This window comes from Meriones unguiculatus, chromosome 6, assembly GCF_030254825.1.
Source record: "Meriones unguiculatus strain TT.TT164.6M chromosome 6, Bangor_MerUng_6.1, whole genome shotgun sequence".
Classification (NCBI taxonomy): Eukaryota; Metazoa; Chordata; class Mammalia; order Rodentia; family Muridae; genus Meriones; species Meriones unguiculatus.
The window spans coordinates 37,584,489-37,608,685 of record NC_083354.1 but is presented as its reverse complement, the minus strand read 5'-3'; the positions used below and the strand labels follow the sequence as shown (position 1 = coordinate 37,608,685).

The 24,197-nt window shown below is 50.8% G+C and overlaps 1 protein-coding gene across 2 annotated transcripts in view; it reads right to left on the bottom strand.

Annotated features, from left to right (window-relative positions):
• The window catches only part of Gpd1l (glycerol-3-phosphate dehydrogenase 1 like), a 73,011-nt gene that overhangs the window by 21,625 nt on the left and 27,189 nt on the right, over positions 1–24,197 (bottom strand). The window contains exon 1 of one of the 2 annotated variants that reach the window (XM_021635771.2): positions 9,918–10,197. The exons of the other annotated variant lie outside the window; for it this stretch is intronic. Within the exon in view, the coding sequence (XP_021491446.1) occupies positions 9,918–9,964 (47 nt within the window). The 5' untranslated portion in view covers positions 9,965–10,197. Of the gene's footprint in view, positions 1–9,917; positions 10,198–24,197 lie in introns of those variants that run through there. 2 annotated transcript variants of the gene reach the window in all.

The window sequence follows — 24,197 nt, the reverse complement described above, 5'->3', positions numbered from 1 at the left end:
CCTCCGTGGATAACGTATGTATGTGATACACGGGCACACATGCAGGCACAACACCCAGACACACAAAATAAAAATCAAGCTACAAGAGTTTAAATGCAACTTCAAAATTTGTAAAGTAAATATATACAGGGAGCTCTGTCTCACTCTGGATTTACTCATGGGCCTGGGGGTATAATCCTCGAGCTTGCAGGGCAAGCACTTTTACCAACCGAGCCATCCCCCAGCCTCTTGAGCTCTCCTTTAACCAAGAAGGAAAAGGGTGCAGTGGCCATACTTTCCTCGACCGCAACCCCCCCCCCCCGCGCCCCCGCCCTCCCCCCCCCCCCGCGCCCCTGCCATGCTGCTCTGAACTGAGGTTCTCTGGGCAGTCGGGAGGTTGGTGAATGTTCTGTTAAACAGGTCTAGTCTTCAGTCCTAACACGTGAAAGAAGCCAAGTTATTACGAATAATCGCTTCTCGCCACCCAGGCAGAGCCACAGTTGCCACGGTGAGTGATTCTCTGCAGTTAAAGGGCTTTTAAAGAACAACCAAGTGGGAAAAGACAGAGATTTTAAGAATAGATTCAACTTGGTGCACTGTTCATTTGATCTCTGTGCAGAGAAGCTTTCCAAGGATAAAACCGAAAGAGGAAGCCACAGAGACGGGGAAATCACTGTGAGCACTTCACTTAGAGGAAGGGAGGAAGATGACAGCCTTCTGGTGACTGCAGGGGACAGTGCTCACCCTGGGAGCGGACCTTCCACAAAAGGCAGCCGGTGGAAACAGCTTTCTAGGCGGTGAGCAACCCCCCTCCCCACACCTTTGCAACAGAGTATCATGAGGCGGTCTCTAACTCCATCTGTAGCCCAGGACCTGAGGACGAACCTGAACTTTCCAGTCTTCTGCCCCCACCTCCCCAGGGCAGGGATCACCAGTCTATGCCTGGGTTTCTGGCACACTACAGAAGCCTCTACTCTCAGAAGACACTCAGTGGTGAGAGAACCCAGATAACCTCCTGTCACCTAAAGCCATGGTGAAGAGAGATGAAAAACTTGCCATGTACTCTGAGGACCCTGGATCAGACAAAGATCCCCAGAACCCCCATATAGCCAGGCAGTTGAAGGGACCACTGGACATACCAGTTCATGAGAGGCAGAGAGAACCCCAGGGCAAGCTGGGTAGCGAGGCGATCCAGTGTGTGCACTCTAGGCTCAGGCATGGGGACCCTGGAATGGAAAATCACACACACACACACACACACACACACACACACACACACAGGCAGAGAAAGACTCCTGAGGTACAGAGGTTCCCTCTAATCGTAGAGGAAGGGGGTTAAGTTGGTAGGACAAAGCTCAGGACATTTCTGTACACACAGCCAGGGTTCAGGCTGTTAGGTCACAGTTCCTGAAGAAACGCATTCTTTGGTTTTGTTGCTTTTAGCCCATGCAAACTGCTTCCTTTTTCTAGCACTGGGAAAAAACTAGGTAGAAGCAACCAGAGGAGGAGAAGGAGAAGCTACCCTGCCTGGGACAGTTTCTCAAGCTTGGGGGGCAGGTGGGACAAAGGGGAGTGGGGGCTCAGATCCTCACCCCACTGACACCAGCTGCAAGCAACTTGTTTCCATTTGTGTGTTGAAGTCCCGGGCATGATGCCATTGGAGGCTGGTTAGTTAGAAACTAACTTGGGACAGGGCTAGGTTGGTGGCATGCATGTCTAGCATGAACCCAGGAAGGCCTGGGCCCGTAAACTGACACAGTGTTACATGTCTGTAATCCCTGCAGCACTCAGGAGAAAAGGCTGGAAGGTCAGAGCCAGCTATAGTAAGAGCCCCACAGAAACACACACACAAAACAACAGTCAAACAGGAAGCATGAAAAGCAAGCAAGTGGTCTGGGGCAATGGCCCAGTCCATAAAATGCTTACCTTGTAATCACTAGGACCAGAGTTTGCACTCCAGAACTCATATAACAAAAAGCTGGGCACAATGGGGAATACTTATAATCCCAGCGCTGGAGAAATGGAGGCAGGTGGATTCCTGGGACTCGCTGGCCAGGCAGCCTGGGCCTACTTAGTGAGCAACAAACAACAGGAAGGAGGAAAACGGGTCGAGGCAGTTGAGGAGGTGAGAAGACACTTGCTGCCACGCCTGACTATGCTTTGGGTCCCCCAGACCCACAGGGTGGAAGGAGAGAGCCCACTCCCAGAAGCTGCCCTCTGATGGACAACGTTCGTGCACTGTGGTGAACATACGTGCCCGCGCGTGGGGGACACGTACACGCCGGGTCGTGAAAACAAGGCCTGCACAGTGACCACACCAGCTGACATCCTACATTGGACGGATGGGGACTAGGTCCACCCCGACCATTCATGGCTGCTAGGAGAGGGAGGGGCAGCCCGCTCCAGGGACACACGAGAGCGACACTAAACTACGTCTGTGTATATGTAACACATTAAAGAAGGAGGTCATGATGTTGAGAGGGAGTGGGGGGGAAGGGTGGGCAGAAAGGATGCAAACACAGTAGGCAGTAGGCACGATGAAATTCTTAAGAGAATATTAAAATATAAAAATTTAACTAAAATACAACAACAAAGTTGAACATTGTTTTGAGAAAGACAACCAAGGACGGACAGACAGACAGATACACCCACCCACCCACGCACTAAATAAGCAAATCTAATTAAAAATATTAAGAACCATCACCAACAAAAAGCCAGCTTCCCAAGTCCCCCAGCATCTTGGGAAGATCACCCGGAAAACGGTGTAAAATACAGACCTCAGGTTGCTGCAGAAGGGAATGGACATCCAAGGCACACCTCCTACTCCACGCAGGTAGAGGAGGGCAGTAGCCTGGGGCAGCCTGGGAGTCAGCTCCCTGGGCCTCTGTCTCGGCCCCCTGCTTTGCAGCAGGCCTTTCGCAAACTGCGTCTATAAATCCTTATTTGGAACACCAAAGGTATCCTGTTTTATGTCTGAAATTAGGGTGGTGACTGCAAGAGATGGGGCAGAGAGCATGGTGTCCCAGCCCTCAGTGGCTACGGCCGGCTCCTTACTCAGGTCACCATCCTTAACCAGGGCCATCCTGAAGTCCCCTAACCGAGATCAGAGTGAACACGCCCGGCACCAGTGGTTAAAGGTGATGTTCAAGTTGGGTGGAGTGACTCATGCTTGCAATCCCAGCAACTGGAGGCGGAGGCAGGGGGATCAAAAGGAAGTGGAGGCCACATGGGTCTACCCAGTGCATTCCAGGGCCGCAGTGTCTCAGAGTAGACATAGTGTTTCACTGTGTAGCCCTGGAATGCTACCTTGAACTCAGATCTGCCCATCTCTGCTTCCTGATTGCTTGGACTAAAGGCATGCACCAGACAGGCTGTTTGTTTGTTTGTTTGTTTGTTTGAAACAATGTTGTGTAGTCCAGGCTTGCCTGGTGATCACTGTGTAGCCCAGGTTGGCTTTGAAGTCTCAGCAATCTACACACCTACATCTCTCAGGTGCTGCGATTATATATTTTGCTATTTATCTGTCTTTGCTTCCTTCTTCCTCCTTTACTTTTTGCTGTATTGTGGAGTAACCTCAGGTGCATGAACCAATGTGACACATCCCCAGCCCTTGATATTTTGAGACAGGGTCTTCTTGCACCAGGTGGGGCCTAGAGAGCCAACTCAGGTCACAGGCTTGGGGCAAGCGCCTTCACCTGCTGAGCCATCTTCCCTGCCCATGATCCTCCAGCTTTTTCACAGGGCTATGGCAAGATGGACAGTTGAGCAGAATCCAGCACCCAGCGGCTCCTGTGGATGTTCAGGGCTCCTCTCTCCTCTGTCACCAGTCTACCTGACAGACACCCCTACCCTGCACCCAGGACGAGAGTACCACAGCTGGCCACCCTTGCTCTCCCAGCAAGGTCCTTGAAGTGGAACGGGGGAGGCGCTTGGGCCTGAGGGTTATGGCTACATCTTAGCTATAAGGGGCCACACCACTGTTTGCTTAACTAACATTTACATTCCTGTGGTGAGGACCAGCTAGGAAAGGAAGGTCCACTCCTGTTTGGAAATGAGCGGAAGTCTGAAGTCCTTTTGGGGGGAAAACCTGCCCTTTTCTAAGGAATGATTCAGCAAGACTGGCTGCAGATGTGCAGGGTAAGGAGTGTTTGGACCATGTGCTGCACATGGCAGCACTGGGGAGGCAGAGGCAGGCAGGCAAATGTGAGTTCAAGTCCAGCCTGGCCTTCATAATGAGTCCTTGTCTTACAATAAAACCCCACACGGTGTGTCTTGCCTGTAGTCGTAGCACTGGGGAAGTAGAGGCAGGAAAATCAAAAAATTCAAAGTCAAGGCTGGAGACATGATTCAGAGGTTAAAAACATTGCTGCTCTTCCACAGGACCTGGGTTTGGTTCCCAGCACCCACATGGTGGCTCACAACTGTCTGTAACTCCAGTTCCAGAGAATCTGGTGATGGCTTCTGGCCTCCAAGGGCACCAGGCACACATGTGGTACACAGACATACATGCAGGCAAAACACCCCCACAAAAAGACAAATTCTGTTTAAAAAGTTAGATAAATAAAAGCCTACAGTATATATTAGATAATAATTCATTTTTTTGTATTGAGTTAAAGGCCAGCCTGGGCTATAATAGACCCTTCACCAACCAAAAAAAAAAAAAAAAAAAAAAAAAAGGACACTGTGTTTAAAATGTAATATGTAGGTTTGTGCCAGACTCCAGTTCACACTTTGTATCTTTGAATCTTATCTCCTGAGCCTTTAATTATCTCACAGTTGAGTTGTGAGATAGTGGATACCATGTCCTGTTCCTGAAAAGGGCACAGTTCCCTAAAGAAAGGGTTGTAGAGGAATTTTAATTCAGAACATAGCTGCTCTGGCAAGAGATCATCACATCCAAAGACCTTCTACATCTGTGTGATCTGCCTGGAATACAGACAAGCCTTTAATCCCAGGAGACAGAGGCAAGCAGATCTCTGAGTTCAAGGCCAGCCCGCCAAAAGCCAGTTTCATGTAAAGAAAAGCTTAGGTCCAGGCATGGTGGCACAGCTCTTTAATCCCAGCACTCAGGAGACAGAGGCACATAGATCTGAGCTTTAGCCAGTTCTGTTCAGGCAGTTAGGTTGAATCAGTGAGCTGAGAGGCAGTGCAGTAGAGGTGAATTCATAGCAGTTCAGTTCATGGAATTCAGGAGAGTTTTACAGAGAGGTTAAAGAGAGAACAAGCTAGACACAGGTGAAGACAGAAGGAGCCAGAGAATGAGGACCCAGAAGATTAGAACAGATTGCTAGTTAGTTTGAGGCCAAGCAGAGCAATTCAGTGAGAAACTGAGAGAAGCCATATTAAATCAGTCAGCTGGGAGAGGAGTTTGAGCTAGAACAGTTGAGTTGAACCAGCTAGCCAGAGTTCAGAAAGAGCTAGAAAGACTGAGCTTCTTCAGGAGTAAGTCTCAGAGGCTGAAAACATTCTAGGCCTAGATAAGATTGTACAAAGGCCAGAAGCTTCCAGGACTAGGACTAGGCCTAGGTTAGCAGACAGAGGAAACAAACTTCAGAGAGATGATTATATAGGGTAAATAAAAGTTCCTTTTTTTTTTTTTTTTCCTTTCCCAGACAGAGTTTCTCTGTGTAGCCTTGGCTGTCTTAGAACTCACTCTGTAGACTAGGCTGGACTTGAACTCTGATCTGTCTGCCTCTGCCTCACAAGTGTTGGGATTAAAGGCATGTGCCACCACATTCTGGCTGAATAAAAGCTACTTTTACAGAATACAGTACCCTACAGAGCACTGTGCCAGCTGGGTGTGGCAGTACACACCTTTAATCCCAGCACTCAGGGAGGCAGAGGCAGGTGGATCTCTGTGAGTTAGAAGCCAGCCTGGTCTACAGAGTGAGTTCAGAACAGCCCAGGCTATGCAGAGATACCCCGTCTTGAAAACAAAACAAAACAAACAAAGCATAGGACCTTAATGAGCACGGCACCTCAAACACCGGAGTGTATAGAACCAGGGATGAATGTTCCATCTCCATCCCCCTTAGTTTTTGAGACAGGATTTCACTGTATTCTTGCTAGTCTAGAACTCACGTTATAGCCCAGGTTAGCCTTTATTTGTAATGGTCTTCCTGCCTTTGCTTCTCATGTGCAGCACTTAAAAGACACAAGCCATTCTGGCCCCTCTTTATTGCTCTCAGTCCCTGTAACTGAGAATCTCTCAGGAAGTGGGGATCCTCTCTCTAGGACTGGAGTGCCTCTGTACCCAGGGTGATGGCGTGAAGCCAGCAACTGTTTCTGTCTGATGCCGTATTTGATGGAGGCAGGCAGCCAGCCCAAACCTTCCAAACATTTCTCAATCACTGTGTCACAGGCCAAGTTCTACTCACTCCCAGGGCTGGATCAGACCAAGAATAAAGCCAAGTACATCAGAATGAAGATGCTTCGGGCTAGCAGCCAAGCCTCCATGAAAGGCCAGAGCTGTCCGCTTGACAGGCCTTGTTCCAGTTCAGTCTAGCATGGCAGGGCTTCTGCCTGCACCTGACAAACTGGGAAGGGGTCCATCCTCTGTGGAGTCGTAGAGGGAAAGGCGATGAGTCTAGCACCGGGGGGATGCAGGCAGGGGGAGTGAGAGTTCAAAGCCATCCTCATCTAGGACAAGACCAACCTGAGCTAAATGAGGCCTTGTCTCAAAACAACAAAATGTGCTCAGTGGGTGCTTGTCCAGCAGCAGAGCCAGCAGGCCAGCTGACAGTTCTCTGAGGTGACCTTGGTAAAGCCAAGTTGAAGGTCTGTGTGAAGCTTTGAAGAGGACAGATAGGAGTTCCACTTCATGTGGCACAGAGCGTTCTGCTGTCACCCCAAAAAACGCATAGGAAGGGGCTTAGTGGGGCAGCTGTAAACTTGCTTGCTACCTGAGCCTGGTGGCCAGAGTTTGATCTCCAGAATCTATAGAAAGGAACTCCCAAAAGTTGTGCTCTGACTTCTGTAGGAACCCTCACTCTCTTTCGCAAACACAATAAAATATAAAAATAGACAGGTCGTGACACACGCCTTTAATCCCAGCACTGGGAGGTAGAGGCAGGCAGAATTTTGTGAATTCAAGGCTAGCCTTATTCACCTGATGTAATTGTGAATAATACATCTCCAAGGCTTACTGCCTTTGTCTGCTAACCTAGACTGAGTCCTGGAAGCTTCTGGCCTCTGTACAATCTTATCTAGGCCTAGAATGTTTTCAGCCTCTGAGACTTACTCCTGAAGAAGCTCAGTCTTTCTAGCTCTTTCTGAACTCTGGCTAGCTGGTTCAACTCAACTGTTCTAGCTCAAACTCCTCTCCCAGCTGACTGATTTAATATGGCTTCTCTCAGTTTCTCACTGAATTGCTCTGCTTGGCCTCAAACTAACTAGCAATCTGTTCTAATCTTCTGGGTCCTCATTCTCTGGCTCCTTCTGTCTTCACCTGTGTCTAGCTTGTTCTCTCTTTAACCTCTCTGTAAAACTCTCCTGAATTCCATGAACTGAACTGCTATGAATTCACCTCTACTGCACTGCCTCTCAGCTCACTGATTCAACCTAACTGCCTGAACAGAACTGGCTAAAGCTCAGATCTATGTGCCTCTGTCTCCTGAGTGCTGGGATTAAAGAGCTGTGCCACCATGCCTGGACCTAAGCTTTTCTTTACATGAAACTGGCTTTTGGCGGGCTGGCCTTGAACTCAGAGATCTGCTTGCCTCTGTCTCCTGGGATTAAAGGCTTGTCTGTAATTCCAGGCAGATCACACAGATGTAGAAGGTCTTTGGATGTGATGATCTCTTGCCAGAGCAGCTATGTTCTGAATTAAAATTCCTCTACAACATAGGGAGACTTTGTCCCAAAAAATTAGCTAGCTGTGGTGGCGCACACCTTTAGACCTAGCGCTGGGGAAGCAGACTGGCAGTTCTCTATGAGTTCTAGGCTAGCCTACATAGCAAAAGAACATTTTAAGGGCAACATATTAAGATACAGTCTCAGAAAAGAAATAAAACAGGGGCTGGAGATGGCTCAGTGGTCACTAGCACTTGCTCTTGTAGGGGACTTGAGTTCTGTCCCCAGCAGCTGCATGGCGGCTCATAACCATCTGTAACTCAGTTCTAGGAAATCCTATGCCCTCTTCTGAACTGTGCAGGCACCAAACACACACTTGCATACATGCAGGCAAAAACACTCATACACATACAAGTAAAAACTAAACAAGTTACAATAAAAATAAAAAGTATGACCTTGAACTGATTTCCCTGCTTGCTCTAGGAATTCCAGACAGCTGTTACTACAACTCTTGGCTTTTTGTTGTGGTTTGTTTGTTTGTGACAGGGCTTCTCTGTGAAGCCTTGGCTGTCCTGGACTCACTTTGTAGAGCAGGCTGGCCTGAACTCACTTAGATCCTCCTGCCTCCGCCTCCCAGAGTGCTGGGGTCACAGGCGTGCACCACTGTGAGCTGCACAGCTCTTGGCTTTTAACACATCGGAGGCTGGCTGAGAGTGGAGCTGCTTCCTAAAAGGAGCAAGGCCCTGGCGTTTGATTCCCCCACAGCACACAGAGGGAATCACTGACTTAGCAACAGAACTGTTTCAAGTTTATTGAGTGTGGAGTGGTGCAGGGAGTTTCTCCTCCGTGGTAGAGCATTCACTACTACTCAAGAGGCCCTGGGTTCAAACCCCATCGGAGGAAAAAATCTGGTCATGGTAGAGCTTGCTTTGCCTTTAATGTCAGCCCTCAGACCTCTGTGAATTGAGCACAGTTTGGTCTACACAAGTACCAGCAAGTACCAGGCCAGAACTTAAGTAAGACCTGTCTCAAAAAATATTTTTTTTCAGACATTTGTTATTTATTTAGCATATGCCAGGCACTAGGTAAAGAACGGGGGCACTCCCGAGATAGACAACCAAAAGGTGAGGCCAGCGCAAGGGACAGAGGTCAGCAACAGGAGCCTAGGGAGAAGCCACCGGTCCAGCTGCAATGGAAAAGAACAGGCAGCTAAGGTTTCCTCCAAAGGACTTCTGGAGCCAAGTCTTCAAAGAGTGCGACGAAGACCAGCCAGATGGCTCCTACCACTGTCAGGTACGGCTTCTAAAGCCTGAGCTGCGGTGTGAGTCAGACCAGGGGCCAGGGGCCAGGGGCCAGGGGCCAGGAAACGTAGGAAGGTCCTCAACTGTTCGCCCCTTCCCTGGGCCGCTGGGAAAGACTGGAACACATCAGCCCTGTGTCCCGCCTCCTTCTCACCACGACCCCAACTTCTCCAGTTTAAGTATCATCTAGGCATCGAAACCACTGGAAGAGCCTGAAAACCCTCCAAGCACCAAGAGCTTTACAAGTAATGTCAAAGCCAGCCCAGCCGTGACGCGAAGCTCCGCAAATCCTCCAGGACCCCCACGTCCCGGCAGCGAGCCCTGTGGGGAATTGGTCCCCCTTCCCAAGACCACGTTAGCTTAAGAACCAGTCTCTAGAAGAGGTGATTATTGCCTCTTGAAGGACAGCGTCTGCCCCAGGTAGCATGGACCCTTTTTGCCCTCTGTGCCTCGGTTTCCCCAACATCAAAACTGCAGTAAGGAAGACTGAGCGTCCTCCAATTCCCCCACAGGGGTGATCGGCTGGGGAGAATGCAAACGCCTTTAGGATGTTTTGCCTAATCCCCGGGCGTGGCGAGCAGGTGGCCCGTAGCCGCTCTGTTACCAGTGCGCAGACAGGTGCCCGCGGGCGCGGTGCGCGCTGCCCTCCCCCCCGGGCCACCTGGGCCGGGCACCTCGCTCGCCGGTGCCTCGGCGTGTCCTCTGTGCGTGCAGTGCCCAACCGGGACGTGCGATCGCAGGCCCGCCTCTCTGCCTGGCCGCAGTGCCCTGGTGACCACACCGAAGCAGCCCGGAACCGGGGCTTCCTGGAGGCGGAGCCCGCGCCGCCCACCAGCCGCTGCTCACCAGTTCCCCGAGCCCACGATGCACACTTTCAGAGGCGCCGCTGCCATGGCCAAGCCGGGTCGCTGCTGCACACAGCCTTCCTCCCAGGGCCCAGCCGGATCGCTGCCGCGAGCCGGGTCGCCGCTGCACGCACCGCGCCTCCCAGGCCGGCTGCTCAGCGCCGCAGGAACCGCCTAGTGTAGCTGCTCCGGGCGACCCCGCCCCGCCCTCCTCTCCGCCAATGGCCACCGCCACCCCGCCTAGGCGCCTAGGGCCACGGCTGACAGCCCGGAGGACCCGCCCCGCCACTCCCAAGAGCCACTGCGCACGCCCGGTCAGGGCTGGTGGCCTGGTCACCCTCCTGTGTCGCCCCACCCCTGCCCGAGGAATGTTGGGATGTGTAGTTCGCCTCCCGGCGGGCTCCCGGACCGTAGTTCCAGGCGCGCCACGTGCAGGCCGATGTCATTGCGCAGAGATGAGCTGCTGTGTGGCACTGTCCGGGACCGAGCAGGCCCGACGCCGCCTGCAGAAGCGTCACCTGCCGCTTTCTGCTCAGGGACAGCCGTCACCTAAGAGTGGAGCTCAGCGAGCCGAAGCCCTTGACCCTGAATTCACCCAGATTTGGGCTTGGTGCCTATACCTGCTTTAACAGCGGCTGCCAAATTCTTATAAACAGGACAGATCATGGCACCCACGAATTATTTTGGGTCAGAACCTGGAGCTTTAACCCAAGGCCTCCTGCCCTGGCAGTATCTTCTCTACAGGGCTGGAGTCGTAGTTCAGTTGGAGAGGGCCAGATTGAACATAGGAAGAATTGAGTTCAAGCCCCAGCGCCTGATGAGTCAGGCCAAGCGGGGTGGGAGATCGGAAATCCCAGGTTATCCTTGACGCGGGGTGGGAGATCAGAAATCCCAGGTTATCCTTGACGCAGGGTGGGAGATCGGAAATCCCAGGTATCCTTGGCCACATAAACCAGGGGAGGCCACCTTGTCCCCTGTCTCAAACACGCACCTTTGCGTTTCGGGATGGAAAACTGCACAATGTCAAAAGAGAAACTTCAACTGTCCGCTCACCCACTCATGGGGCACGACTTGCCCCCTCCCTCTCCTTGCCAGGGCTCGCTGACCTCACCCGTAGTTGTCTCCTGACCTTCCCCATGCTGCTTCACACATGCGCGCACTCACACAGCATAATACGGTAACGAAAGTCATTCCAATTAATTCTGTTGTGGAGACAAGGTTTTACACTGTAGCCTCAGCTGGCCCGAAACATGCTAAAGATACGGCTGGCGTAGAATTCTATATACCAGGCTGGCCTCAAACTCACAGAGATCTGCCTGCTTTGTTCCCAAGTGTGGGATTAAAGGCAAGTGCCTGGATTAGATTGTTTATTAAATTAAATTAATGCCCAGATTAAAATAAATTTAATCTTAAAATAGAATAGGTTTAATTCCAGCATTCTGGATGAAGAGGAAAATTAGTCTCTATGAGTCAAGGCCAGCCTGATCTGCTTAGTAAGTTCCAGGTCAGCCAAGGCCAAGTAGTGAGACCTCCCACACACACAAAACAACAACAAAAACAAATCAAATTGTGCATAGTGATGCAAGCCTTCAATCACCAAACAGGCAGGTCTCTGTGGATTGGAAGCCACCCTGGTCTATATAGCCTGATTACACAGTGAGACACTGTCCTGAAGAAAGGAAAGGAAGGAGGGAATAGAAAAATAGAGGAACAGACCTAGAATTCTCAAAAGGTTCCATGTTCACCTTTAATCCTGCTATCTAGGCCCACCCTAAACCAATTACATCAGAGTCTGCAGGGATGGGAGTGGGATGCAAGTTTAGAATTGTTAAAGTTCAAAGGCGGCTGTAATCTCAGCGCCTGGGCTGTGGGAGGCCGGGAGATCAGCCGTCAACCTGGCTGAGTAACGAGTTCCAGGCCAGGCCAGGGGTGGGGTGTGTGCAGGACACCCTGTCTGCCTCCCCCTTGAAGGCAAACAGTTTGAGTGGTTGAGACAAAAGCCTTTGGTCAGACGACCCTGCGTTAAGAAGGAAGGGTTTCTGGGGAGCTGGAGAGCCGTCCAGCCAATGAGAACAGAAACCAAAATGATGCTGTGGAGGAGGCGTGTCCTCCCCCTCCCCCTTCCCGTTCAGGGAGCTTCCTGCACAGCAGGGGACCCCAGCACCTCCCGGGCACCACTAGGGAGACTGAAGTGTTCACTTTCTAAGAGATAGAAAGGAATGTCATCAAAAGAAGAAAGCGCGGTGTGGGCTAGCCTTGTCCCTGTGTGCTGCTGGCTCTGGTCAGTGTCCTTCTGAGGGCAGGAGTCGGATGTGACTTTAGCGTCCAGAAGGTGTGGATATAGAGGGATGGCGAAGAAGTGAGTTTGGCCGCAGCTCGTGAGAGGCTCTTCGTGAGGTCACAATTTTTGGAAAATGTGACTTCCTTCTTTCCTTCCTTTCTCTCTTAATTCTTTCTTTCTCTTGTCGGCGGTGTCAGGGTTGGATCCTGGGCCGTGTGTATAGCAGAGAGGAGTTCTACCACCGAGCTATGTGGCCGGCTCTTTCTTTTGAGGCAGCCTCTTGATAAGTTGCCTAGGCCCTCATACAGCCCACCCCGTCATGCCTCCATCGCGCTAGGGCTACAGGACTGCACAACCACCCAGGCGCCCAGCCCACCTTAAAATACCTGCTTATTATTACTTACTGCCTGGCCTTGGTGTTTGTGTGTCCTTGTGTGTGTGCCCTTGAGCATGTGCGTGTACAGGTCCAAGGCTGTCACCGGGTGCCTTCCTCTACTGATCTCTATCTACTGAGACAAGGACTTTCACTTACCATGGAGCTCACCAGTACGGATAGACTGGCTGGCCAGAAAGCTCCCTTGGCTCTTCCTGCCTCTCACTGTAAGGCACAGGGTCTTCAGACTCACGCTGTAGTGTCTGCCTTTTTTACGTGGGTGTTTGTGGTCTGAACTTGGGTCTTCAGGCTTTCAGAGCAAGCACTTTTATTGACTGAGCCATTGCCCTATTCTTATTTTTTCACCATTAATGTTTATTTTATATATTTATATTAATGTTTATTATATATATGTATATATATGTATATATATATACACACACACTCATGTGCAGTGTCCACGGAAGCCAGGAGAGGGCATCAGATCCCCTGGAGCTGGAGTTGGAGCTACTGACTTGTGTACTGGGAACTGAACTAGCCTGAGCAAGAGCAGGAAGTGCTCCCATCTGCTGAGCATCTTCCCAACCCCTTGATTTTTATTTATTTTATTATTCCTTGAGACCGGGTCTCACTATGAAGCGCTGCTGGAGAGAGGCTTTATCTGCACCCTCAATGCTGCACACTCAAAAACCACTTTTTGCCTGAATGTGCCCCTCTACCGTCTCTGGTGGTGACATTTGTTCTTGCTACAGCAGGCTATAAGTGGAATTGCCCATCTTCAATATGGCTATTGACAGTCCAATGGGAAATTACAAGTTTTGGGTTAAAGAAACAATGCCCGGGTCTGGAAACTTCTAAAGAGCTTTTATCTCCCGTCATTAGTGGATGCAGACACAGGGGATGAAAGGTAGATTCCTCGGCTCACCAAATAGAGCCAAATAGAGCTGCAGACACTTAACAGCAGGGCGTGCCAACTGTCATTTGTTCACAGACAGATTCATTAAGTCATCAAAGTGGTTTGTGTATCGGGTTTTATCCGTTGGAGAACGAGGTGCACACCTCGGGGCTGAGGACAAGGCTCAGGGTCAGGTCCGTGCTGAGTTCAGATCCCTCTACCCACAGGAAGGAGGCGGCGCACCTGCAGCCCAGTGCTGGGGAGAGAGCAGGCTTGCTCGGCAGCCATGCTAGCCAAAGTGAGCTCATGCTCACTGAGAAATTCTGCCTGAAAAGATAACGAGGTGGAGAGCAACTGGGGAAGGGAGCAGACATTTGACCTCTGGCTCTATGAGCACACTCTTCATCCTGCGCTCACACACATAAGCACATGCCCACAGGAATGCATGCCTGTGCCACATCCACACCCACATAAAACCACTGAACAGCTCCTGCCGACACATGCCTGTAATTCCAGCACTTGGGAGCCGTTGGCAGGAGGATTGAGAGTTGAAGGTCCAGGCTGGAGAGATGGCTTAGTCCTTAAGAGCATGGCTGCTCTTCTAATGAACCCAGGTTCAATTCCCACACCCACATGGTGGCTCGAGACCATCTGTGGCTCCAGTTCAAGGGAGCCTTACACAGACATGAAGCAGGACACCAGTGCACATGAAATAAAAGTAAACAAAGTTTAAAGAAAGAAGCCAGCCTACGCTGTAAGAGAAACATCTCGAGAAACTAAACAACAAAAAGACCCCTGCCTGAGCCAGGCCTGGTGGGTCAGGGATGAATCCTAGCTCTTGGGAGGATGGCAAGCCCAAGGCCAGCATCAGTGATAAGAGATTGTATCACAAAATGAAAGGCCAGGGGCTGGCAAGATGGCTCAGAGGGTAAAGGAGCTTGCTGCCAAGCCTGATGACCTGAGTTCAATTCCTAGAACCTACATGATGGGAAGAAAGAATGGACTTTCGAAGTTCTCCTTTGACCTCCACGTGAGCTCTGTGGCGTATTTGTGGGGCCCCTACCAAATAAATAAACAAAATAAAAACATAAGAAGAATAGTAAAAAGTAAAACCGAGGGCTGAGGATAGAGGTCAGTGAGAAAGCAGGCAGGAGACAAGAGGTTCAGTCCCATTACCACGAATAACAATAAAATAGCTTTTAAAAATCCATTGCCAGGCGGTAGTGGCACACCCCTTTAATCCCAGCACTCAGCAAGGCAGACACAGGTGGATCGCTGTGAGTTCCAGGCCAGCATGGCGTACAAAGTGAGTCTAGGACAGCCAGGGCTACACAGAGTAACCCTGTTTCAATAAACAAACAAACAAAAAAGCCAAACAAAACAAGTGTGTGTACATAGAGCTGGGTGTAGTGGTGCAGGCCTGTAGTCCCAGCACTGGGGAAGGCAGAGGCAGGCAGAGCTCTGTGAGTTTGAGGCCAGTCTGGTCTACAAAGTGTGTCTAGGACAGCCAGGGCTACACAGAGAAACCCTATCTCAAAAAACAAAACAAAACTCTCCCAGTGTGCACATAGGTTTTCTTAGCATGAAGGAGGCATTTGGACTCCTTTGAGAGATGCCTAGTGGTTAAGAGCACTTGCTGCTCTTGCAGAGGACCCGGGTTTGGTTTTCAGCACCCACGTGGTGGTTCACAAGCATCTACCATCCCTAACTTCAGTCCAGGGGATATGACTCCCTCCCGCTCTCAGAAGTCTGCCTGCTTCTGCCTCCCCCTAGTACTGGGAAAAAAGGCATGGGCCACTATATCCAGCCGGTTTGTTTCTGGTTTTCTGTCTTTGATTTGACTTTGTTTTGGGACATACCTACATATCTATCTATCTATCTATCTATCTATCTATCTATCTATCTATCTATCTTATTAATAAGTATGACAGGTTCTTACTAGGTAGCCCAGGCTGCCCTGAAATTCCCGACCCTCAGTTAGCTGAGGTCTAGCATTGCAGCTATGTACTGCACACGCTTGTCTAGGAACTGGAGGTTTTCACATCGAACCCACTAAAGCCAGGCATGGTGGCTGCAGCCTGCGCTCTCAGCCCTGGAGGCTGGCCCTGGAGGATCAGGATCATTAATTCCTGGCCAATCAGGGCTACATAATCTTTGGTTGGTTTGTTTGTTTGTCTTGGTTTTTCATGACAGCTTTCTCTGTGTAGCTTGGCTGTCTTACACTCGATCTGTAGACCAGACTGGCCTTAAACTTGGAGATCCGCCTGCCTCTGTCTCATGATGCTGGGATTAAAGGTTTGTGCCACTAAACCCGGTTTAGGACTGCATAGTCTAAACAAAACGAAAAGGGGACGGGGTGGGGTAGGAGTGACACAAACGGCGATTAATGAAGGCAGAGGGCGTTTGATATAAAAAAGTACTTGATACACATGTGTAAAAATGGCATAATGAGAGCTGCGGGATGGTGGCTTTAGACCCAGCACCCTGGAGACAGAGGCAGGTAAATCTCTGAGTTCAAAGAAAGCCTGATCTACAGAGTGAGTTCCAGGACAGCCAGGGCTACACAGAGAAACTCTCTCTTGAAAACCAAAAATAAGAACAAAAACGAAAGTTATAATGAAATCTTTTACTTTGCAGGTTAATCCTTCCTTCCTTCCTTCCTTCCTTCCTTCCTTCCTTCCTTCCTTCCTTCCTTCCTTCCTGTCCCTCGCTATGTAGCTCTGGCTAGCCTGGAACTCACAGAGCTCTGCCTCTTTCTGCCTCTCAGTTCCCACTGGCTTCTTTAGAACACATGATACCTGTCCATTGAAGGCTGGCTGTGGATTTGGAGTCCTTCATGCAGGACTCCAAACTTGACCATAAACCATTGAGAGGGTTGATTTTGCTGTGATGGGGAGTGGTCAGGGAGGAGGACGAGTCAGTTAAAACTTTTTAAAAATCTTCGCTCATTTACTCATACATGGCGTGGTGGGAGTGTAGCGGGTACCCTTATACGGCACTGGGCTGTCCTCCAAACCGGACAGCCTCCATCTCGGGCTTCACCTATGCTCACTTGCAAAGGAATGTTCCTTCTGGGCTTGATGACTGTTTACACCCCTCACAGAGGTGGGAGGGTCAGTAGACCCTCACTTCAGTATCCACCCGCTCCCTATGACCTGGCGTAAGCAACTTTGCCCCAGCTTCCCAGCACCTCAGGGAGGGGCTGGGTATCAAGGCCCCCACCTGTGCTGCAATGGGAAGGTCCGAGTCTCGGCTGGGGTGCAGCCTTTGGTGAGGGGCACCCGTGCTCCAGCGAGTAACTCCTCGCCTGTGCTCTGTAAGGGAGCGTAATAAACTCATTGGTCCCTAGAGTGAACTTCCATGGGAACCCTGCCTCCGTTTGTCTTGGGACTGCAGGAGGAGGGGACAAAGGGTGTCTATGTCTCCTTCAGGGAAGGAATTTTATCAACAACTCGTGCCACAGTGCACAAGGTCAGGGAACAACTTGCAGGAGTCAGTTCTTCTGTGGGGACTGAACTCAGGTTGCCTCACTTGGTGGAAGGCAAGCGCTGTTACCCGCTGAGCCATCTTGTTTGACCAACGGAACACTTACACTGGCCCTAAGCTGTTTCCAGCAAGAAGTGACAGATATCCCATTGCTTCTGCCCTGGAGGTAGATTAAAGGGATGGGGCAGCACAAGCTTAGTGTGTGCCCAGGCTCCCTGCCACACCGACAGACAGCGCCCGCCACTCACGTCTGCAGAGTTCTGCACCCTGCTGGCCCCAGTTATGGGAAGAATTAATCATGATCCAGCCCAGGTAGTGCAAACAGCTGTCATCTACACCCTGGGATTCTGAGTCCGAGTCCAGCCGGGGTGATAAAGCAGGAGGCAGCCTGGCTCAAAATGCAAACTGAAACAAACACTGGGGCTGGGGATGCCATCTTGGTAGGTGGGCCCTAGAATGTCTAGGCTGGACTCCCGGAGGTGGTGGGACTTGGAGATCTGGCTTCGGGAAGGTGATAGGGTCTGAGGGGGAAAGCCTAGGAGATTTTCCTGTGGAAAGAGATGTCAAAGGCCTCAGGTCCTGCTTAGAGGGCCTCAGGTGAGGACATCACAGGAGAGCCCTCACTAAGATCCTGGACAAGCAAGCCTTGGCCTCAGGTGGCCCCGTGCCCTGTGATGGGCTGCCGCTGTGTGCTCGGCAGCCTGAACTGGCTCGGGGTGGCTGCATTCGAGCTAGCGGGCTTGCTTCGGTGCTCTTCTTACCCACTGCGCACAGCTCTCCGCCCTTCTGCCCGCCCTTCTCTCCCCACAAAAGAAGTGACATAAAACCCGCCATCTGCGCAGTAAAGTCAGACGTGTGGCAGGCACAGCGTCGGTCTTGTAGCCTAGGCTGCCTCACACTTCCTGCCTGGCTGAGGGTGACCTTGATCTCCGGATCCTCCCCATCTTCAGAGCTAGGAGCAGAGGCACAGGCTGAAGAGGCCTGGTGGCCACTGGAGAGGGATGGACCTCAGGTCAGAGCTTGAATGTCACACTGCACCCCCCAGTTCCTGACTGTAATCAGTCTTATCAGGTTTTTTTTTGTATTTATTCATGAGTTTCCAGGCAGTTCCGAATGACGTGTCTCCTTTCAGGGTCAGACACGTCACTCAGACCCCATTCTCCTGAAGGGTAGTCAGTCGTGTAGTTTACAATCCTTGATTTTCAAGCTGATTTCAAGGGAGGGGTCCATCCTCACTGACCTAAAAGTTTGCCAGTATTTAGCTAGCTAGCCTTCCACACAAGATTCAGGGTTTCCCAAAGGACCAGGGCTCCAGGGGCCAGTGAGATGGCTCAGCAGGCAGAGAAGCTAGCTGGGCAGGCCTGAGAATCTGAGTTGGATTCTCGGAAGCCATATGAAGGTGGAAGGAGAGAACTGCCTCCACGGAACTGTCCTCTGACCTCCACACCTGTGCCATGGCACCTCCTCACAGACACGCTGTGCCCACACAACAATGACGTGCCAACAACGATAACGTTTGTTAGAGGGTTAACGAAGGCTTTATCCAATGAGTTTTGGACATCATTGGTTTTAAACTCCTGACATCATGAACTGCTTGAATAGTCTTTCCATCACTGGGTACAGACAGATTAAAAAAAAAAAAAAAAAAAAAAAACAACAAAAACAAGTCAGCAATCATCCTTGCTATGGGCTGTGTCCTTTGCATAGGTTGTGTTTTCTCAGGCCCCAGAGTTGAGGGCACATGTGCCAGCCACGTGTCTGACCCTTTCTGTTCCATTCCCCCTCGGGGTCCGCAATGGAGCTACACAATTAGACATTTTACAGTGGGTGTCACTGAGGGAGTGTGAGGACATGAGCTAAGCTACAGCATGGTGATGGTGGTTCATGCCTTTAGTTCCAGCACTTGGGAGGCAGATTTTTGTGAGTTCGAGGCCAGCCTGGTCTACATAGGGTATTCCAGGCCAGCCAGGGCTATACAGAGAAACCCTGTCTCAAAAAACCAAAACAACAAGAAGAAGAAAGGAAAGAAAGAAAAGAAGGAAGGAAGGAAGGAAGGAAGGAAGGAAGGAAGGAAGGAAGGAAGGAAGGAGGGGTTAAGCTGCCTGGGAGAAGTCTGTGTGCTGTGGGCTGAATGTTGAATGTTTGCCATAGGCCCATCCCTGTGTCTGAACTCTTGCTCCCCAGCTGGTAGCACTTTTTGGAGAAGCTGTGGACCCTTTAGGAAGTGATGCCTCAAGGAGGAAGTGAATCACTGGGCTAGCCTTAACGTTTCCTAGGCCGGCCCTACCTCTTGTCAACCCTCTGCACCTTGCCTGCCAATGCAGTGTGTGCCAGCTGCCTCACACTCCTGCCGCTGCTTTCTCTGCCGCGACAGGCTGTAGCCCCCTGAACCGTGAGCAGGAGAAGCCCCTCCTCCCTTACCTTTTGTTGCTTCTTGCCAGGCATTTGGTCACAAAGAAAGTAACTAACTGTGCCAACGACTCTGGACGCTCGAAGACTCTGTCATTTGTAGCAGAGGCAGAGAGCTGAGAAATCAGGCCCGAGGAGAGGAAGGATGGTCGGTAGGAAGCACCCAGTGTCACCGTCACATGGTGAGGTGTCCACCTGGGAGGACTGCTTGGACACAGGTTTAGGGCAATAGGAAGCCTTTATTAGTCAGCTGGTGGCTACACTGGGTGTTCTGGATCCAGGGTAGCCCTGGATGAGCTTTTAAGTACAAAAACCAGGTTCTGGTTGACATACTTCCATTAACAAGAACAGTTAGTCAGGCTCAGCAGAAGCTAAAAAGCAAGGTTAGTACATTTAGAGGCTTCCCCAGAGCTATGTGGCCTTCAATGGATGAGGCCTTTGTTTTAGTTTCGACAGGTGATGCTACGTGCTGAGTTTTATGGACTGAAAGGTACTTTCATTATGGCGTCAGTTGTGCTAAGGCCTGGAGACCTGTTACAGTTAGAGGAACGGATTGTGGTTTGGGGCTCTGTTCTTGTCCAGGGGCCTGCTGCTTATTAGCCACATATTGGGGCTCTATGTTTTCTTTTGTTGTTTCTTTTTGTTGTTTTTTTTGGTTTTTTTTTTTTTTTTTTTTTGAGGCAGGGTTTCTCTGTGTAGCCTTAGCTGTCGTGGACTTACTCTGTAGACCAGGCTGGTCTCAAACTTACAGAGATCTGCCTGCCTCTGCCTCTGCCTCCCAGAGTGCTGGGATTACAGGTGTGTGCCATTGTGCCTGGCTGGAGTTCTATGTTTTTAAGTGTGTGTGTGTTTAATTTTTATGATTTTGTTATTGTATGTATGTAAGAGTGTGTGTGTGTGTGTGGTATACAGCAGTGTGCACAAGGAGGACAGAATCTGCCAGAGTTACTATTGCTGTGATGGAACACCATGTCTAAAAGCAACTTGGTGTGGAAAGCATTTGGCTTACACATCCACAGCACAGTCCATTACTGGGAAGTCGGGACAGGAACGTGGAGGCAGGAGCTGATGCAGAGGCCATGGAGGGTGCTGCTTACTGGCTTGCTCCGCGTGGCTTGCTCAGCCTGCTTTGTTATAGAACCCAGGACCACAGCCAGGGATGCCTCCACCCACCATGGGCTGGGCCCTCCCCCATCAGTTAAGAAAATGGGCCCTCCCCCATCAATTAAGAAAATGCTCTACAGGCTTGCCTGCCTACAGCCGGATCTTCTGGAGGCATTTTCTCCTTCCTTCCTTCCTTCCTTGGCCTTGAGCTTACAGAAGTTGAGCATTTTCTTAACTAAGGTTTTCTCCCCTCAGATGACTATAGCTGTGTTAAGTTGACATGAAACTAGACAGTAGAGTCTCACCAGTTCTGGAGCTGGGCTGGTGTCCAGCCGGACCCAACAATATTCCTGCCCTCTATTCCTGCCCTCTACAGTGCTAGGTCTGACGAGCGTGCAGTCACACCTGACTTTCCCCTGGGTGCTGGGGATTCGAACTCAATCCCCTTGTGTCTGAGCACTCTTTCATGCTGAGCCGCCTCCACAGCCCTTGTTTTGTGTTGAGACGTGGTCTCCTGTGGCTTAGGCTGGCTTCAGACTTGCCATGTAGCTGAGACATCCCTGGCCTGCAGCGTTGGCTACTGGCCTCGGGCATGTTTTGCTGGGTGAGTGCTGTGTGGCTGAGTCCTTTCCCACAGTGTTATGGTTCTGTGAGAAGCGCATGGAACCTTCTGAAGATGGCGATGCCCCCACCCCCAGCCACTTCGTGGTGAGTATCCACTGGGTGGTTGCAGGGGCGGGGGACACTTATCTTTGGTGTCAGCCTTGGACACTTAGAACAAGAAGGGCCTCTTGCCTCCCCATCTTTATCACACACACACACACACACATACACACTCTCTCTCCTTCTCTTTTTCACATATACACACCACAGACTGTCTTTCTTTCTCACACATACCCCCCCCCCCACACGCATGCACGCACACCCCAAGCCTTCTGTGCTTGTGAATTAGGGATTGAGAGCACAGGGTTGGTTGCAGCTGCCCCGGAAAGCTGTGATTTAATGGAAGCGAAGTTCAACGAAAATGCTAAGAATCCCAGTGCTCAGGAGGCAGAGGCCAGTGAAGCTCTGCGAGTTCAAAGCCAGCCTGGTCTCCATAAGTAAGGAATTCCAGGCCTGTCTAAAAAAGAAAGATGAAGAAAAGAAAGTGCCAATAATGATCTTCAAATTTTAAATTATTTTCTAATTTTAAAATTCTCTCTCTCTCATCTGTTTAGAGACAGGGTCATACCGTGTAGCCTGCCTGGCCTAGAACTCCCTATGTAGGTCAGGCTGGCCTCCAATCCCAGAGCCGCACTGCCTCTCCCTCCGAGGCGCTAGTTACAGGCATGTGCCATGGCCTCCTGCAGGTGCTGCGACACAGTGGAGCCTTCGATTATCCTTCGATTACTTTGACCCCTGCCCATGGCCTTCTCCTGAGGAGGGCATGCTTTGTAATGCAAAGCAAAACTATATAATAAAACTGAGGAATAAGACTCAGCAAGCCATTTTTCACTTTTGGGATGGAGGCGAGGGCCTCATTCATCTAGGCAGGTACCCTCCCACTCAGCCCCTAGCAAATCATTCCCACGTCCTGCTCTGAGCTGGGTGGCCATCAGCCGCAGGGCCACACTGGGTCTTAGGCCCTAAGGAAGGGGCGGGGCTAGAGCAACAGAAAGTACAAGTGACCCAAGTCAGATCCAGAGCTCTGGCTGGGCTGTGGAGTTGGGAGTGACCGGGACTTTGAAAGCCCACCTTTACCTAAAATGGGTGCTACTGTTACAAAATAGACTTCCCCACAGCGCAGAGGCAGAGAACATCCATTTGATTATGCTCTCAGAGGTGTGTGTCAGTGTGTGTGTGTGTGTGTGTGTGTGTGTGTGTCCGTCCTCCCCCGTGTGTGTGAGAAGCTTCCTTAAGAGAGCCAGGGCGGTAGGCCAGCCTGAGCTATGTGGCAAGATTCTGTTTGTCTGCTTTTTAAAGCTGTTTCTGGCTGAGAGCCAGACTGCCAGACTGCCAGCCCGCATCGCAGACGGCTTCTATTAACCACGCGCTGCCTGGCTCTGTGAGTGCACTTTGAAACCGCCGCTGGGGCGCCGAAGGGCTGGCTCCCTGGCTAAGGATGCCCTTGCAGAGGATCCGAGTTCAGCTCCCAGCCTGGGCTACGCAGTGAAAGGCCGTCTCAGCAGCAGGGTGTGTGTGTATGGGGTAAGGGGTGTGGGTGTGGGTGAGAAGAAGCGAAGATGCTTACTTCTCGGTGGGAAGGAGGAAGCCGTTTAAACTGCTGTCGAGATGGCGCTGTGGGTGACGGTGCTTTCGGTGGAGACTGATGACCTGAGGACCATTCCCAGGTTCCCCGTGGTGGAAGGAGAGAACCAGTCCCTGCAGATGACCCTCTGAACTCTGTAACTGTCACACGGTGTGGGCGCCCGTGCCCCTCCCCCACTTCCTTGTGCCAACAAATAAGTGTGTAAACAATTAGAAAAATAAAACTCCAACTGCCTTAGCTAGAGGGAGAGCGTGTGTGTGTGTGTGTGTGGGGGGGGGGGCTTCTGGCCTACAGTGACTGGTTGACAATACAAACAGACCACAGTGTAATGAACCCCTCTTTCCCACCCCTGTGACAAGAGCCTCAGTCTACCAGAAGAAATCCCACTGTTGTTTTCCTTGGCAGCTGTCGAATTTTCTTCCCCATCAGGGTGTGAGTCCTTAATCTCTCTCAAGGCTGGTCAGCCCCTGCCACTTGGGGTGGAATGACTCCAGTCATCCCTCAGCCTCCTCTTGGCCATTGTCCCTAGAAATGGGAGAGGCAGAAGGAAGCTGGCTCTGAGCAATTTCTTTCTTTCTTTCTTTTCTTTTCTTTTTTTTTTTTGTTATTTTCTTTTTAATTTTTTTAAATTTTTTATTATTAGTTACATTTTATTAACTCTGTATCCCAGCTGTTATTTTCTCCCAATCCCACCCTCCTTCCTTCATCTCCGCTCTGTCCCTTTCCAAGTCTACTGATTGTGGAGGACCTCCTTCCCTTTCATCTGACCCTGTTTTATCAGGTCTCTTCAGGACTGGCTGCAAAGTCCTCCTCTGTGGCCTAGCAGGACTGCTCCTCCCTTGGGGGGTAGGGAGATCAAAGAGCCTGCCATTGAGTTCCTGTCAGAAATAGTCCCTGTTCCCCTTACTAGGGAAAACCCATTGGTTATTCAGCTACCACGGGCTACATCTGAGTAATTTCTGTCTGAGCTGGTTTCTGTGGAGATGAACCTGGACCCCTTGGGCTCTGGGTCTCAGTGTTGTGGTCTCTGTCTCCAGGCTTCTGGAGGTCTGGCTTTATTTCACCAAAACCCTCCTCCCAGGACTGCAGGGAAACAACACATGGCCAGGTCCGTTCTTCACTTCCTGCTGGGCAGGCCCAGATCTGAGAGCACTTGTGAAAACAGAGTTGCTTGAAACAGCCTAGCCCCAGAAGTAAATAAAGCGGGGACTTTCTGGAGATTGCCGGTCCTGATTAATCTTGAGACTGCTGGGCGGGGGTACGCCTGACACCAAGAACTCAGGAGGTGCAGGCAGGAGCAATAAAAGTTCAAGGTCATTGTCAGCTCTGCAGGGAGTAGGAGGCCAGCCTGGGCTACATGGGGACCCCACCTCAGCAAAGCAAAAGAGACTGCCAGACCCAAGCTTGCCTGGAAACACTGTAGCCTTCTACAAAAACAGCTTATGTTGTTACTGTGTGCTGGGGCTCAGAGCCAAGGCTATATGC